Source organism: Myiozetetes cayanensis, unplaced genomic scaffold (genome assembly GCF_022539395.1).
Source record: "Myiozetetes cayanensis isolate MyiCay16 unplaced genomic scaffold, myiCay2020 scf10, whole genome shotgun sequence".
Taxonomy (NCBI): domain Eukaryota; kingdom Metazoa; phylum Chordata; class Aves; order Passeriformes; family Tyrannidae; genus Myiozetetes; species Myiozetetes cayanensis.
The window spans coordinates 26,598,900-26,617,177 of NW_026086605.1; the positions used below are offsets into that span (position 1 = coordinate 26,598,900).

Below are 18,278 nucleotides of genomic sequence, written 5' to 3' on the forward strand. Positions count from 1 at the left end.
GTCTTCAGATACTTTGTAAAGCTGGGGAGGAAAGAAAGGCCTCTAACTCTGGATGAAGGATTAGAACATAGGCATCCTACAGGCATTTTGTTTTGGTGCTGAAATGGACATGGCTCCAGAAGGGTCTTATTTTCCAAAATTGAATTTCTGTTTCTAACCCAGTTATCCTGAGGTTTCTTGGGCTGATTTCACGACAACAGTCAACCAAAATTTAGCTCCATAAATCACTTATTACATTTCATTATTTGAAATAATGGGTGTAGGTGGTTCTTCTGTTTGGAGACGTGTGAATTCAACCAGGAATAGCACGCCATTAGCTGTGGCATACCTATTGCCAGCCAAAATGTAATCCCCTGTGACAAACAAAGTGATATATGCATAAATGGTGAATCTGTTTTGTGTGTGTCACACCAGTCCTTAAGAAAATACCACTTCTGACTCCGCCACAGATAAACAATTTAATCCATCCCAGTCACAGATGCCCCAAAGGAGATACTAAGGCTTTCTTTGCATATTATGAAGAAAAGTAAGTCAAGAAAATTAAATTATATATTATTTTCTGATCGTGATAAACATATTTCCAGAAAAAGTAAAAGAGCTGGGCTATGATACAAAATGAGTAGGAAGAAATGCAAGTGAGATTTACCAAATACCTACGTAAATTAGAATTAATGCACTGAACAGATTCAGTTTAACAAGAGTGGGCTGATTTGAGAAACTGATTATGATTTGAATATTAATTTTTAAGGACAGAGAAATAATCTAAAAGCATCCAGAGACTGTGTTTTTGTACACATCATAACAATTTAACTCATGACTAAGTTATTACAGGAAGACATTTCCATATATTGCCTGCATTTAGGTGTCTGTCTAGGTGAATGGCTTTTTTTTTTTTTTTAACTGAAAGACAACCTATTTGAAATACATTTGCAATTACTATGGGTTTAAGGGAAGCTTCCTATATCTAGATCCATGCCATTTCATATTTTTAGACTGAAGGACCTTCTTCAAGAGGCTAATAGTCAATGGTAAGATCTTCATTAACTTATCAGGGTAATACCCGTTTTTAAGTAATTCACTTAAGTAAGGCCCATTGAAAGCATTCCACAATCAATTTCAAGAATAGTTGTCAACCCTGAATGATAAGAATGGGAAATTGTAAGAAAAGAAGCCTGAAAATCTTTACTCGTAATACAGGAAGTCCTTCAATATTAATCGATGAGATGGCTACACTTGAGTCATCTTAATGGTATCACATCCTGATGTCTTCCATTAAAACCATTACAAAATTTAGGAGCTGGAAGTTTGAAAATCTTAGTGGGGGTAAGAAATGTAGTTGAGACAGATGAAACACTGACAGAGTTCAAGACAGAGTCGAGAGAAAAATAAAAGCTCTCTGTCTTGTGAGGGTTGTAAAACATTTTTGCTCTTCCAAGAAGCACGTACAAATTATTTGAGGATGTATACAATGAATGATTCATATTGAGCTTAGTGAATGGCAATATGGCTATGGAAGAGGCATTGTAAGCTAAGAATGAGCTAAGAGACATTCATACAGGAAACACACAGCTCAGTGCAGGATAAAGGTATTCCAAGGTTGCGAGGAAGGTGAGGACTGTGTAGGACAGGCACTCCAGGCTGAAAGCACCTGGTTCTACATTTTCATAAGAAATCCTGTGTTCTATAAAATCAGTGACAAAGCCTCCCTGGATCACCAAAACATCCTGGTCTGTCTCATTTGCTTGCTTTACTGGGCATCCATTTGTGCAATGGGCAATGCTCCCATGATTCCCTCTAAGTGCTTTCTCCTAAACCTTTTGCCTCTTTACTCAAGGATTAGAAATCCATATATTCATGTTTTCCAGTGTCAAAGGGAGGATGGGGGGGTTGAGGAGTTTACATAGCACATTTACCTTATGAGCCACTTCCAGAGATTTTCCAAGTGGATGTTAGCATAGAAGCCACCAAACTCCAGATGGAGAGCTTGGAGTGAAAATAATCCAGATGTCTTGTCACTATTAGTCTAGATGTCTAAAATATAATATTGATATTATATTTCAAATACTATTAACCTTTATTTAATCTCCATGTCTAAAATATAACATTGATATTACAGTTTTAATGTTATTAACATTTATTCTAGAGAGAAATTCAAGCAGATATGTTTCAGTTGCAATATTTGTCTCTTTATATACAGAAAAATCTATTTCACATTTTGTTTCCAACTTTTCTGCTCAATTATTCTGTAAAAAATATGAATACATTTTTAAATACATGACTAAGGAAACTATACTTATGTATCAATACCATAAAATGATACCAATGAAGTAACAGATGAGAAGTAAGGGTTAAAAATACCTGTGTATATATATAATTCTATAGAGTATTTCCTAACATTTTGGAAATGGTGATTAGGCCACCTTTGGTAGACTGCTATTAACCCTTCAGTGACCATCCTCGTTGTTGAAATGTTTGTCCACTAAGTGAATGGAAAGCACACACTGTTGACCACAGTGAACATGGGAGTTCAACCTTGGAGTAGACCAAACAAGGTGGAGTAGTTTCAATATCAAAACTCGTGTGGCAACGTCCAGAAAGCCGCAACCTCAGTACGTGGCTGTGCCATCAGTTGCCCTCCGGCTGCTGAAAAGAATTGTCCTTTTGTTGTAGGTGTCTGGTGTTTTTTTTTCTTTAGCGACTCCCTTTAGAAACATCAGCAACAAAATGTTGCCAACTGTTAGTCGTCGGATAGCATTAGGGTCGGAGAACATCTTCTCTCCTGAGCCCTGGCCTTCTCATGGGATTTGGTGGGATCCCTCTCGGAAGGTGTTTCCACCTCCCCCCGCACACGCACACCCCTGGCCGCTCCCCGCACACGTCTTTTTTGACATACAGCACCAGCCTATTGGATTGCTACCACAGGATGGGTTCAGGCGCTTCGCCCACACCCCACACCCCCGCCCCTTTCTCTTTTCTTTTTCTCTTCTTGCCTTTTTCCTTTCTTTCCTAGGCTCCGCTTGCCGTAGCATACATCCTCCCGAGGGGTTTGCCTGGATCATTTATTTATCTTGTGCGCATTAAGGAACCACCATTAGGCTTTGGTGGGAGGCGCCTTACTTTGTGCGCGCTAGCCTGCCTCCGCGGCGCTGCCAGAGGAATACACAATCGAACCGAAGCTGCAAGCTTGGCAGGAGCTTCCTCTGCGTGCCCATTTATTTGCCGGATCCGTATTTTCTTCTTCTTTTTTTTTTTTTTTTTTTCCGACTGGGTCATTGCCGCTCCCCTCCAGGGTTTTTTTTTTTTTTTTTTCCTCCTTGCTTGTGTGGATTATTATTTTTATTTTTTTTTTCGGGAATCCTCGCCGTAGTTTTGATGCCGGGCCGGACTTAGCGCGGGCGCGGAGGAGCTGCGCCTCCTTGCCCCGGGCCCCGCCCGCGGATCGGCCTCCCTGAACCGGCGCCGGCCGCGGGTTGGCCGCGGGGCCGCGGAGTGGCGGGTGCGCCGCGCCGCCGCCTCCCCGCGGAGCCGCCGAGGGATGCTGCTGCACCGCGGCCGGGCATAGGCAGGAGCCGAGCGGGCGGGGGAGGGAGCGCAGGGAAGGAAGGAAAGACGGAAAGAAAGACGGAAAGAAAGACGGAAAGAAAGGATCTCCCCCCCAGCCCTCGAGGGGAGAGGAAAAAAAAAAAAGAGGAGAGGCGAGAAGGTGCGTGAATGTGAAGGAATGTACCTGCTCGCCGCCGGAGCTGCACGATTGGGATAAAAAAGAAATAAACCGAGAAGGTTGATCCTTGCGACTTATTATCCGGGGGAAAAAAAAAAAAAAGAGAGAGAGAAAAGAAAAACCTTAGAGCGGAGGGACAAGAAGAAGAGCGACGAGGCTGCAGCGAGCAGCGCTAGAGGAGGGCGCCCGGCGGATGGCGCGGCCGTCCCGCTGACTCCGCGGCCGCGGGAGGCTGCGCGGGGCGGCGCGGCGCGGGGCATGCCGTGCCGGCGGCGTGACTGAGCGGGGCGCTCCCGCCGCCCGCTCCGCTCCGCGCTCCCCTCCGCCGCATGCCGCCGGCAGCCGCGGCGCGCTGATGCCCCGGGGCCGCGGCGGCGCTGCGGACGGCCCCTAGGATGAGCGAGGGGGCTGCCGGCGCCGCGGCGCCCGGGGCGGCGGAGGCGGCGGCTGCGGCGGGGGGCCCGGGCGGGGATGGGGCCGGGGGCCGCCGCGGGAGCTGCGCTGCAGCGACTGCATCGTCTGGAACCGGCAGCAGACGTGGTTGTGCGTGGTACCCCTCTTCATCGGCTTCATCGGTCTGGGGCTCAGCCTCATGCTGCTCAAGTGGATCGTGGTGGGCTCCGTCAAGGAGTACGTCCCCACCGAGCTGATGGACGCCAAGGGCGTGGGGCAGGACCCCTTCTTCCTCTCCAAGCCCACCGCTCCCCCCCGCGGCGCGGAGACCACCGCCGCGGCCACGCCGCGGCCGCCCAGCCGTGTCAGCCCCCGCCTCACCACCATGAGCCGGGCGCCCCCGCGGCCCCCTGGCACCCGCGGCCCGGCGCGGGGCGGCCCGCGGCCCACGGCGCCCAGGCACCCCGTGTCTCCGCACACGGCGCCGCCCGCCAGCGGCCCCCGGCACCCCGGCCGCGGCGCCCGGCCGCCGCCCGCCGCCCCCAGCACCCCGCCGCTGCCCGCCTGGCCCACTGCGGCACACGCTACCTCCTCCTACAAGATCTACGTCCACGACTCGGCGCCGTCCTGGACCTTGTCTCCCTTCCAGGAGTCGACCACCACCACGCCGGAGGCCAGCACGACCCCCAAAACCCGTAAGTGATACCGCCCGTCCGCGCCCTCGGGCCGCCCGGAGCGCGCATCGCCCCGTCCGGACCCGGTGTCGGCCGAGCGGCGGCGGGGTCGGGCCGGGGCGAGGCGCTGCTCGGGCGCGGCTGCCGCGGCGCTCCCGTGCGGTTGCTGCCCTGCGGGAGGGAGGCCGGAGAGCTGCGAAGTTTGCGCTTCTTTTTCCTTCCCCCGCTTGCGCCCCCACCCCCCTGGCAAGTTCCCTGCTTGTGTGATGGATGTTGAGGCAGGAGCAGCCATTTGAGGCGACTGGTTTTCCTTGTGGTTTTTAGGAAAGATGCAGATTCCTCCCCCTTTCCCCTTGCAGGCTGGTCTGCGAAAGGTATTTAGGAGATGCTAGGAGGTATCTGAGCGAGAGGGTTCGTTGATGACAGCCCCAGAAGGGGCAGTAGGGAGAGTGGTCCTCGGGAGGTGTGGAGTGGGTTGTGCATGTGCTTGTCTGCTGGTGAGGGAGTTTGGCTTCCCACACGCTCATCTCCCTTGAAATAGAGGAGAGCGGGCTCCGCAGGGATGCTCCCTCCGTCCCAGCTTCTGAAGGAGCTGTCGCCAGCTCCGCCAGGAAGGAGGCCAGGGCACCCCGCGGATATGCAGACGCAGCCCAGCGCTTTGCCGGCTCCCATGTGTAGCCTTAGCATCGTCTTGCCGTGACTATTTTTTTTTTAAGCAGAGGAGGGGGCTAGTTCTCCGACTGATGCATGGTGGCTGGTTCTTTCCACCCTCCCAAGCACAAACTTAAGGATTCGGACTAAATCCGAAAATTTATTTGTTCTCTGTGTATCAGCTTTCAGCTTCTCGTAAAGGTTACTTAGGACAAATGCAATCCTTGCCAAAAGAACTTCTGTGTGGTGCTATTTAGTGAAATACTCAATTATACTGTGTTATAGTAATCTGCGTTTTCTTGGATGCAGTAGAGGAAACGAAAAGCCAGGTATCCTCCATTAACTCTTAGTTTCTGCTGCTGGGATCATCAGTTCAACTGAATGCGACCACCTCATCACTTCTAGAGTTCCCCTTTTGCGTGCTAATGTATGGCTATTCTGCTGGAGGATTTTGTTAGCAAATAATTCGAACTTTATTTTGTCTATTAATTCTATTTGCTGATTAGCCACTGGGGCAGAGAGTATACTCAGAGCGAGCTGATCTTGTGAATTGACAAAATCGGGAGAAGAACAGCAAATTGGATATGTATGTGTGGGTGGGTGTGCAGGTGGCGGATGGCTGGGAATGATTACGAATAAAACTATCACTGAATCAGAAGAGCAAACAAGGCAGTAACTGGTTTCTCCTGCGTCTGCTACAGTAATTGAGAGAAGCATCCCTTACAGGTGTGTCTGAGCCTGCATGTTCTGTAGGTACGACCTAGGGAAGTCAGAAGTTACCAGAAGGAAAATCTATTGTGGAGCTGAACCCAACCCGTTTCACTGAGGAGTAAGGAGCTGTATAGGGCACTTCTTAGAAAACAGCAAAGGAAGCCAGATTTTCGACCCGTGTCTCTGTTTTCAATCCTTGTGTGAACCAGATATGTTATGTGGTACTTCAAACTGCTGTGACCTGCGTGCGTCTGCCTGGGCTTGCCAGGTGGGATCTGTCAGGGTCTAAGTGCTCTCTTGCAATCTCTTCCTTTCTCCCCTTTCTGTCTCTTTGGGTATGTAGGAGAAATCCACAGCAATTTCCGCCCCTCTATGCTGTCTCCTTACAAAGTCTAGAAGGTAGGAATATCCTGATTAATAAATAATATTCAGCTGGCAGGACTCTCCTTCATGCAAGGCACACAAAGGAAGAAGAAAATCCCCAATCTTGAAATGTTCTTGGTAGTTGCAGAGCCTCCTAACTATTTTTTGTTTTAGGGAGACTGCTAATACCTTTTACAGCAGGGTGTTTCCCTTCATTAAATGGAGCTCAGTTATAGGATGGAAATGCAAGAACTGCAAATCCCGCAGAAATTGACCCTGTTTGGGCACATTGATAGCAGAGATTATCATTAATGGAAGATTAAATAGATTACATAAAAAAGGATTTGAATTTGTAGGGCATGTGAACATTTTTTTAAAGCCTACAGCTGCACTCTCCAGATACATATAAGCATCTCTGAGGATACATGTAAAATTCTTTGAGGCTGCAGTATCCACTGGAGGGGAGAGAGCGGAGAAATGCAATCTTTTTTGTGTGAACTGCTGACATGGTGTGACCCCAAAGCAAGTATCTGCATCTACCACTAACAGCTCTTAGTAAGAAAGGGAATTTTTTAAAATCAAATTCATCCTAATTTCCCAGGTTGAGCTACATGTTCCCTCTGTGCCCGTTGCTCCAGCTGCTATTGAAATGAAAGTCATGGATCCTGTTGTACCATGTGAATACAAATCTGACATGATGAATCTTATGTCCTAGCTTTCAAAATAGTGCACGCCCTTGTGTGATCCCCTGGCTTGGCAAGTCACATGTGTGGGCAGGAGTCATAGGTTATTTAACATTTCACAGCTTTTAAGAAAAGAAGCAGCTGCCTGTATTTATATTGGTTTGTGTTGCAGTTTATTTAATTGTTTTAACATGTTAAATGGGCTCAAAATAGGATTTAGGAAAATGGAAGGCAAATCAGGAGTTATTTCACCAGAAAGCCGTTGTGATTGCCCACCTGAATTAATGTTGGTAAAGCCTCTTCCCTGTGTGTGTATTCATCTGAGGAGATGTTGTGAAATCTCGCTTTTTTGTGGGTGTGCATAATGACAATAATTCTTGGTTGTGTTTCACTCAAAGTCAAGCTATCTGTTAGCTGTTTTGAAAGTTCTTGATGAAGATCCTTCAGGTTCTGACTAAGCAAAAGCCACTTACTCATCAAATCTCACTCTGTATCTTGTGCCTGTGTGTGTTTTCCATGATCATGTAAGGACTATGGCATTTCAGCATTTACCTCTTCATCCAGTGCTCAGCATAAAAGTCAGTCACTGATTCAGAAGGATAGGCCAGCCTGTAGATTGGAAAAATCAACCAGCTGACTGGAATATACGAGTAGGGTTTTATTTTTATCAAGCCATTGGTTTCATTTTTAAAGAGTCATGCCCTGATTTTTCCAATATGCATTTTTTCATGGTACTTTGGGTTCTTCAGTGATGTTATTATCTTTAAATTGAGATACTGGACTTACAAGAATTCCTTTGTGAATTCAGCTATGAAATAGCACTGTGTTTTCTCTCGTGTTCATATGACCAAAGGCTAATGCACAGAACTGAGGTCAGGCAGGTGGGGCTCAACTAATGCATGGTAACCAAGAAAAGAGATGTTACAGAACACTTAATCAATAAATCTTGTGAAGTCCAATTGCAACCTTTTTTGAGTCCAGACTTCAGCCTGAGTATGCTTTGATTTCCTGCTAAAGATTTTCTGGTCCAGTCGTTTGTCCTAGTCATATCTCTGACTGTTTGTTATGCACGGCATGGGTTCAAGTAACAAGCATCTGGCAGATGCACAACTACCAGCACTGACATTTTGGTAAAAGCTGTTTGTTTTATTTTGCACTGACTCAAATATCTTTTTCACATTAAGGATGACACTTAGATGGAACTGCGGGGTTTTCACCAACTGGAGGGTGTTGTGGGAGGTGCCAAACCGTAGTAAAACCAGACCTACTCTTCCCAGAGCTCTAAAGCGTTCTGCCAATAAATGACATGTATCTGCGAACACTTCTCATTATGGTCATGAGCTGTCATTGAAATCAAGGGGAGCACACGTGACTGGAAAGCACGTGTCTTTAGCATTAACTAAGATTAATATACCAGGTATGTATCAATTTTAAGTGCTTCAAAAGCTGTTGAATTGAAAAAAAATACTGAGGCAAACAACTGGGAGTTTTAGGAGCATTGGCTTCTTATTTCCTTTTACTTTCTATTCACATACCTTCAGTCAGAAGAAATGATTAGATTTGTGTTTCCCATCTTAAGTACTTGTCAACAGGAAGACTACCATCAAGATAAAAATAGCAGATACAGAATTGTAGCCACATGACTGAAATGAAAGTTATTGTAGTTGTATTTTACTTTTTCACGTTTTAAAGCTGTAACTTGCTTCATCTGTTTCAATTAAGTTGGATGACATTGGACTTAATTCCATTTTCCATTTATAATCTTCTTTCTAGTTAGGGACTAGTGCAGTTATCACTGAATTCATAAAGAAGTGGAATATTCAAGTAAGTCCCACTCAGATATGTACATTGATTCTATTTGGATATATTTCTTCTCTGTTCCTTTAATAAAAGTATTCATTGGAATCCTATGACCTAGGAGAACTTTCATAACACTGGTATGATGAGTGGAAGGGATATGGATGGAATTATTCCATGCTGATTTTTAACCCAGAAGAAATGGTTATTGCTAATTCTTTTGGGGACAGTACAGTTTCTCATTATATTGATTTAACTTATGATCACTGGTAAAAGCAAAGCCTTGCATTTTATTTGGCATAAGTTTTTTGCATCTATAGAAGGACATTATGTGATATATTATATGTTGACAACATAATACCATTATTAAATTCAAGTATTGATTCATTGCAAAGTATTATGCTAAAGTAATGTCAGTGCTTTGTCTAAACCCACAGAAAATGGAAATTAAAAATTAAAGCAAAAGACCTGTCTCTATGTACAGTATTGTGTCTAGTGTTGCAGTATGTTTATCATCTGACTCACTGCTTTGAAACCTCCTGCAAAGTCCAGTAAATACATGAATTGCCATGGATTTGGCCTTGACTTTACATTTTATAGCCCATGTGGCTTTTGGGAAGTACCTGTGACATAGTAGTGTTTGCTTTTGCTAATATCTGTTGTGACTTGTATGGAAACAAACAGCACAAGGAAAAGTGCCTGGTAAAATCACGTGGGATGAGTTGGTCACAAATATAAATAAATAAATTGGTTAAAAGCAGAGACTTTTGCTTGTCTCTGAGGCTTTTGAGTTTCTTTTTGGTTTGAACAGCTTTGCAGTGCTCCAGTTCAACTGTGCACATATGTGTGTGCACACACAAAATAGAAGCAGGTATTTGTGCATTTGCACTATGCCAGTTTTTAAGAAGGATCAGGACTTCAAAGCCTGTTGTAACTCCAGGACTCGTCTTTGCTAAACAAGACGGCTGCTTTGGTTCTGGTGCTTGTCCTTGCGCTGTAGTTCAGAAAAGAAACCCGGTGGTTTCATGGTAGCTAGTCAGACTGAATGCTAAGTTGTTTTTTTTTAACTTGGAAGTCTCAGGTTCTTCTGTGTGGAAGGGATTTGTTTTCACTGTTGCTATTCAGCACAGATACTTTTTAATTATTATTTTGCATCGCGAGAGTAGGAAAAACAATGAAATACTTTGTTATGGAAGGATTTTCTTCCACTCAGGGACTTAGTTCTTGGATTGATGTGGTGAGAGAGAGGAGTGTCATTCACAATGAGGTGGCTGTGCTGCAGATCAAAACTGGGGCTGTGTTTTTTCATTGTGTAGAACTGAATTTCCAAGGTGGACCTTGGAAAAACCTGCTTTCCCATTTTACCTTCCCCTTCATACCTAATCTCAAGCCACTCCACTGAGAAAAGTACATCTTCAGTGGAGGGAAGTAGCTCCCTGTGAGGGCAGAGCGAGGGCACTTCTGACCTGGACAAGAGAGAGGAAGAGCATTCAGAAGGCTCCTAGGTAATACAGAGAAAGTAAATGCACATCGGTGGGCAAGTGCTTTTTGAGTGGGTTTTTGCTTTCTGTCACACAGATTTCTAGGGCCCTCTGGTAGAATGCATTCAAGAGGAAAAAAAATGAATAAAGCAGCCACGAGGAAAATTAAAATAGCAACTGCATTTATAAATTTCCATGTCCTTTTCATGGAAGAAATAGCTAATTGGATCAACTCTTCCTGGAGAAACTTGGAGATAGTAGGGAGAAATACATTAACTAAATGGCTATTGCTAACTGTTTAAATGTTTGTTTCTGAAACTTTGTTTCAATATACTCAATATTACCATAGTAATATTCAAAAGTATAAATAAAATAATTCTTCCAGTATTTAATCTTTTTCATCCTACAAGAGTAATATTTTGCATTTCCAAAGCTGAGTTTCTCAAGTAGCATGTAAATAGGAGGATTCTGTGACTTTCAGGTCTTTTTTACAACACATTACTCTTGATTCCTTTTTTTTTTTTTTCTCTTCTGTGGATCTGTTAACTGCTGACTGTAGGAGGCAAACTATTCAGCTTCAAAGATAATTCATATCATGTTGAGCAACTGATTTTTAAGTCAAAATTGATTTGGTTTTTTTGTATTTCTGCAAGAATTAAGCCTTTGGGAAAAGCTCAGGTAGAATGGGAGAGGCTTGGTGTTCAGTAAAAATATAACTGGATAAAAAGCTAAAGTGAAACTTTGGTCTGGAATACATGAAGAAATTTGTGCTTTAGTCCCTGTAAAATAAGTCCAGCAACTTGTTAAGTCTCCTCTTTTTACTTTAGCATCTTTTTGTTTGTTAGTTTTTGGGTTTATGGTTTTTCCTTTTCTTTTAAAATAAATGAATAGCTTGGCAATTCTAAGGGCCCTACAGTTGTGCCCCATCCTTGCCCCCCACTTGTATTTTGCACTCACAGGAAAGAGGCGCATTAGCAATGTGTCTATACTGGCAACATGGTAGGTGCTCTTTGTAGAAAAATGAATTAATATTTTATTTTAAAATTATATTTTATTTTTAAAATAATAATTCATTTTTCTACAAAGAGCACCTACCATGTTGCCACTATAAAAAATTATGAAAATTGAGATCTTTCACTGAAGTATTTTGTAACTGTGTTAGCAAAGAATTGAGAAAAAAATATCCTGATAGTATTCTGTGTAGAAGTTGTGCTGAATTAAGTAGTTTACAGTCTTCCATTTTTTATAATGAAATTGCTATATGGCCAATTTTTGCAAACGTACAGGCCCAGCTTAGGGTGTGCAAGTGATGCATTTTCTCGTTTGTGGAGTTATGCATCTGCAGAATCAGGGCTAATTTATGTGAACATCTGTGTGATTATATCTGTTACTCTGCCTTAGATTGCAGTGTGAGTGCTTACAAAACATGCCAGTGTAAGTAAACGTACATCAACTTTTTAAGAGCTACCAATGTTATTTAAATGTGCTTATTAGAACTGAGTTTCCATTAGTGTATTTGTGTGTGTGTGTGTGTTCTTAGCTCTGCCTTGAAAAATATAGCATTATTCTGTTTACTCTTTGCCTGAAATAAAGTCTGTAGTAAAATCTTTGTGTTTTGGGGGACCGTAGTTGCTTAGTTATAGATTGTCACAATACACATGGGTCATGAATATTTTTAAACATTTCTTATAAATTATTTCTTTAGCTGATTTTTTTTTCTTTATTCTTGAAAATACTTCTGGTTTTGTACAGCTTTTCTCTGTATGAAGTACTCAGCTAGATATATGCCAAAACTGAACCTTATAGATAGAAAATGTTTTCTAAAACACTGGAGATGGGAAGATGTATTTTAAGATCTGGTTATTTTCTGAAACCAAAACTACAAAATTATCTTCACATTGTTCATTTCACAGCGTCATTGCTCTGAAAGTTTCAAGTTTCTAGTTCAGCAGGAACTGAGCCTTGATTGCTGGCTGTTACCAGATAGAGGGGCTATAGCACTGCGTAACAGCAAATGATTAAATTAGTATTAATAACAAATAGCCTCTTTTCCAGATCTGATTATTCTCACTGATGTCAGAACTTGTAAAGCAAGCATTGAGATAAGATGTATTTATTCTCTTGAAAGGGTGTCGGTGGTCTGTTTGTGCTGCAATGACAAGTTGGTTTTTTCTAACGTGGTTGACAAGGAAGGTAGAAACCATGCAATCTAGCCTGCAGTTGCTGTGCTGCTTCTAAATGTAATCAGAATTTTAACAAATACAGAATACTGGTACTGAAAAGTGTTGCTAACCTACAAAATTGTACTGCACTGTGCAAATGCTAATGTTTACTTATGTCTCCCATTTCAGTGCATAGTAAAACAGCATTTCCAGTAGTGTGCTCAGAGTGGCTGAGAGTTGTAGCTATCTGGCCTTCTCAGTGGCTGAGTAATACTGTTAAATATCAAAAAAAAAGATGTAGGGAACCTTTGTTTCCTCCCCCCAGTGAATTACAGTACAAGTGGTTAGTGGGTTATCATTAGAATAGTGCTAAGCTATCCCAGAAGTTTTGACTTGGAATTGATTATATTGTACTTGCTACAAACAATCTAGCAATTGTTTTCCAAAGGGGTGTGCTTTGTTAGTGTTTTTGTTAAGTAGTGTTGTGTGGAGAGGAATTATTTTTCTGTTCAATCTGTCAGTGAGTTTACAAAAGAGATGCGGGATCTTTGAAATCTAGAGATAAGCTGCACTGAAAGGGTACAGTGGTTTTCCTGCCAGACTTTGCACTGCCAGAATTCAGTGGGCAGTGGGTACAGGAACTTAACGGAGGGGATTATTCTGATGAGTGTCAGTGCTCTTGATTTAGAAGGGTAGAGGGACTTTTGTAATTATTTCATAAGTAGCTAAACCACATTAGCCTAAAATCTGGCCCAGCTACATAATGGCCATAGTATTAAAAGTTCAATCCCCTCAATTTATTTTTTTTTGTTTTGTTTTTAATAATAACTAGAAAGCTAAAATGCCACGTGTAAATACATACAGCAATGACTTTTTCCTTCAGCAGATTGGGTATTTTTTTCAATCTTTATTTTATAACTTATGCTAATAGAGCATACCATACATTTCACAGGGTCAGCTGCTTATTTATGAGCTGTATCTCAGTGTCTTGAAGTTGATTGTAATTAGTTTTCATCACTCAAAAATGTTACTCAGAGAAATACAGGTTGCAAACTACAACAGTTTATAAACGATTCTATCAGGTGAAAGCAATTATTGATGCTGGTTTTGAGTTTATAGCATACACGCTTTGAAATTCACTGATTATTTCAAAGTAACGTAGAAATGATGCAGTCTGCTACTAAACTGTGCTTCTGCAACGTTTTCGTAGTGCACACAGGCTCTTTCTACTAAAGCTCCTCTGTACCTTTGCCTCAACTGATTACCTTCTGAGCTGTGAAGATGATGACCTTGATGCTCATCTTTTTAAGAACAACAGAGAAAATGCAATGTTCACAGGATACTTAAAGGCTCATTTGTACTGGGGAGGGTGAGCATTTGCCACCTGGTGACTGCTGTCACCTTTCTTTAGAGAAGAAGGGTGGGGGCTGGTCAGTGGAGGTGAAGGCAGGAGCTGTACCTGTCCTGCACTTCTGCACAAGAAGCTTTTCAGCACACTCTGGCCTGATCTGGGAAGACACAACCTTTGCCTTGCCTCTGTCAGCATTAACTATCCTATCTTATTCTCTCCAAAAGCACAGAGGGAAATAAGCGTTTCTAATACCTTTTCATATCTGGAGCACATTCATTACAGAGTCTTACTTAGTCCTAAATGAAAAGCAAGAAAGTAACTTAATATTTTAAATTGGTTTTAGAAGTATCTGCCTGCAATAGGGAATTCTTTCAGGTTTCGGGTCTTGGATGGCTGGATTTAATCTGAATATTTGAAGCTGTAGTGCTAGTGTGTGATACATTAAAGAGGGGAGGACAGAAGAGTCTGATACTGTAATTGTTATTTTATAGGAGATTGAGGAGATCACTTGCATCTACCGAATTTCAGTAATTGGGTACACTGCAAGGCTTAATTACACCTCGTGTTTACATACAAAAGCTGTCCTGTGTTACCTTGGCAGGTGTAGGGGATTTGTAGCCAACCACAGCTTCACTGCTGTAAGGTGGGTCTGTAAATGTGGACTGAACACACACACACTGAGGAGCCACTGAACTCCTCATTCACAGTTTGTTTGCAGTGCATATTTTGGAAACATCAACATGTATTTATTTGAGTTTTATAATAATTAAAATATGTTTATCTCTGATTTTTACGGTGCTCCTGACTGGTCAGTGATGTACCTATAGAAAATAAGGTATACTGGACAGGCCTTGGGATAAAATTCCTTACTATAAAGGGATGATGGTGTGCAGAGTCCTACAGTGAGGATGTTGAGAGATTCTTGTGAGATGTTTTATTTGCACATGGTGAGAATTTTGTCTGCTTAAAAGCAGTGTGGGTTTATTATGGAGCTTATTTTTTAAATGCTTTTAAGAAGATACTGTAAGATTATATCTAATTAATTACACACATTACATTTGAATTATTTAATTAGAGATTGTTTTTCAACCCTCCCTTAAAATTCTAACACTCTCTTAAAGTTTTTTTCGCATTTGTAATCCTGTTTATGAATGCAATCTATGTCACAGCATAGACTCTTGGACTTTTTTCTTAACAAATACGACTTAAAAATAAATTTACTATGTTTTTGTGTCATGAAACAGAATTAGAATCTGAGGAACTCAGCTCATGTGTAACTGAATGGTAGCTGTAGGCTGCTCAGCAGTTCTGTAAAAAACAAAGCAAGAAGCAGGATAGACCACAGACAGGCACTAGATTGAATGCCTTACATGAGAACTCTTAATTAAAGCTTCTTAAAGAATTTAGAGACCAAACATAATGAATTTCTTCTAATTATCATCAGATTTTGGTCGAACTCTTCACTGGCAAAGAGGTAATTAAAAGCTGCTAAGTTCAGTTCAGCTCTGCGTAAATGAAGGTGGGGATAATAAAAACACATAAATAAGGAAATTAGGAGGTTATTAAATATATGTGGTATACAGTATCAGTAGTAGTAGGAAAATAAGTTGATGTAAAAAAACCCTCAACAAACCCAAAATCCCAAATGCAGTATCATGAGAGTCAACATTATTTCACATTTTTGTTCGTTACTTTGTATAATGACTTCTTACATTACATAATAAAAAATGTGACTTGAGCAGTTTTGAGATGTTACAATAGTCAACTCCTACAGAATGACTTCTTTTTCACTATTTCAACTTGCTTAATAGTCTACCATTCAAAAAGTTGTTAAAACCTCAATGAAAGTAACAGATCAGAGCCTATTGGTTACTGGAAGGTGGGAGACCAGGAGTGGTCATTTATTTTCCTCAAGCTCAGAGTGTCTTATTTGTGAAATAAAGGCATGGTGAAGAGGTAAAGATGAGAAATGAGGTGTGCTTTAATGAATAATCAAGAAATAATAAGAAAATATACTTCACAAGTCTTGTTTTAAATTTCAGAAAGTTCCTGATATCCTTGACTGTTCCGTTGTTTGTGTGTCTGATCATTCTTAATAATTCTCTGACAGTGAAATCTATTGGACTTTAATACTAAAGAGGAAGGGACAGAACCTTTTATTTTTATTTTCTTTTTTGGGGAGGGGCTTGACTTAAAAGCATATCTCCAAATATAACCAAGATCTGTCCCCAGATGACAGGAGGTCAGGGCTGTCTGTGAGACACCATAACATGCCAGTCACTCTGCTTCGTAATTCTTTATTTTTGTCCTGCAGTGAGTTGAATCAGGTTTGAATTTGGGACACTCATTAGGCCAAAACCTGCCATTATGACAGCCCTATTTAAATCTCTTTAGCTTAACTTTATAATCACTTGTCACTGGGAATTTTAGTAACTACTATGTTTTATATTGCTGTCTTGTTATATTTTAGAACCAAAGTGTTATTGTTGCCATATCTCACATCAAAAGGAAGAAACACTTTCAGTATGGTGTAGTCTTCTATAGATAGAGTCAAAATGCTCTCTGAGTAGGTGGGATCCTAAGCCAAATCCAAACCCAGTGAGGTAAGTGAGAATAAGTGGGCTCTAGCTAACATTTAAAATAAACAGTTACAAAGGAGTGACTTGCTTAGCCTAGTCTGTTGTTCTGCATTTGCTCATAGTTGACTTTTATAAAGTGTCACTATGCTGATCTCTTAAGAAAAGAAAATCTAACAATAAAAATGTATTTATTAGAGGGGATCTCAGATGGAGAAATGAGACAAGTTTTATGGCCTAGGTGTTGTAGATCTACCAATACAATTGGAGAAAAACAGACAAATGATTTTTCTGTCTCTTTGGTGAGGGGATAGAATTTTTCACTTTCTAACCTCCTTCCAGTAATAGAATTCCAACGTCAACAAAGTTTGAGGTTTTTTGTTGTGTTTTTTTTTTTTATTATTATTTTAATTAGCTGAAAATGTTTTTCATAACTTGAACTTATATGCCTAGCTTTTAGGTGTAAATAGGTAAGTGTAAAGCTTACTAAACGTTCTTTTATTTGCTTATTTATCCAACTGTTAGAGATTTAAAAACAATGTTTGTATCACAGAAATTTACTAATAGTGGGCAAGAAACTGTTTATTATCTTAAAATTCTCGTATATTCAGATTGTGTTAGTATTATGAAGAAAGGCTTGGTATTATTAGTTATTACTGAAGATAAATATTGTATTAACACGCAGATGTATGACCCCAACACAGATGTTCGTATGGAAGGCTCACTCATTATGAATTTCAAATGAATTTCATTATATGAAATTATTTATACTGATGCTTGAAAAGCATGTTTTGGTAATAACCTTTTTAATGCTTTTAAGACATTTAATTGCCATTAAGTGGCACAGTCAGCTGTTTTGAAGGGAGAACTGGGAGTATTTTGGTTGCAAATAGAATAATGAAATGGATTGAAACCAGGGAGGAGTAATGAATGAATAGATGTTTGATATTAACAATGAGATTGGCATCCTTTTTATGACTAAAGTGTAAGATGTGCATCCCCCAAGATGGGAGATCTGTTCCCCAGGCAGTCTTGGGGTTGCCTACAGGTAACTGACTACAGAAGTCAGTGGAGGCTCTGCAGATGGCCTCATATGGGACAGTTAAATTCTCCCAGTCTGGAACAGTTATGCTCAACTAGAAGGCCATTTTAATGAATGGTGGGCTACTGTCAGTGTAGAAGGCTTTTGACGATGTTTTTACATTCTGTGTGACTCTCAGTGGTTCTGTCAATCTTTATTTGCAACAGTTGTATTGTAATCTCATTACAAGAACATCAAAACACTAAGCCAGCTTGCACTTTCAGGTAGTTTTGCTTTAAAATAATGTGAAAGTTAAATCTTTCAAATTGGTATGTCCCCTTTCCTCATGTTTCCGTTGTGGCAAAGTGTTCAGATGGTAGTCAGGAGAAACAAAATGATTTCTATGGGAATCTCAGGTTGAAATGGTTGTCTTGCCTTGGAATTTTCTTGGGATTCTGCAAGTGCAGCTTCGTTAATGATGTTTGTGGTTTGTAAAGAAAGCTGCAGTGTAAACATCAGATCTTGAAAGGAAAGAGTGTTTAAAAAAAAAAAATTGTATGAGATAAATTGTTGAGATATTGTTAATATTTGCCCAATGTGTAAGGTAAGACAGCATTTGTAATCTAAACAAGCACTGCCCTAGTCCTGCAGAATCAAAGGTTTCCTCAGGGACTGTTTTGACCCAAAACTTTGT

General features: G+C 41.3%; 1 protein-coding gene and 1 long non-coding RNA gene across 4 annotated transcripts in view; one reads left to right on the plus strand and one right to left on the minus strand.

Annotated features, from left to right (window-relative positions):
* Nucleotides 1-4,838, minus strand: part of LOC126634792 (uncharacterized) — a 30,862-nt gene extending 26,024 nt beyond the window's left edge. For all 3 annotated transcript variants that reach the window (XR_007627435.1, XR_007627436.1, XR_007627434.1), the window contains exon 1: nucleotides 4,703-4,838. This is a non-coding gene — a long non-coding RNA (uncharacterized LOC126634792). The remainder of the gene's footprint in view (nucleotides 1-4,702) is intronic.
* The window catches only part of NRG3 (neuregulin 3), a 369,474-nt gene continuing 355,297 nt past the window's right edge, over nucleotides 4,102-18,278 (plus strand). Inside the window, 2 exon segments of the mRNA XM_050305457.1 lie at nucleotides 4,102-4,198; nucleotides 4,201-4,809. Of these exon segments, the coding sequence (XP_050161414.1) occupies nucleotides 4,117-4,198; nucleotides 4,201-4,809 (691 nt within the window). The 5' untranslated portion in view covers nucleotides 4,102-4,116.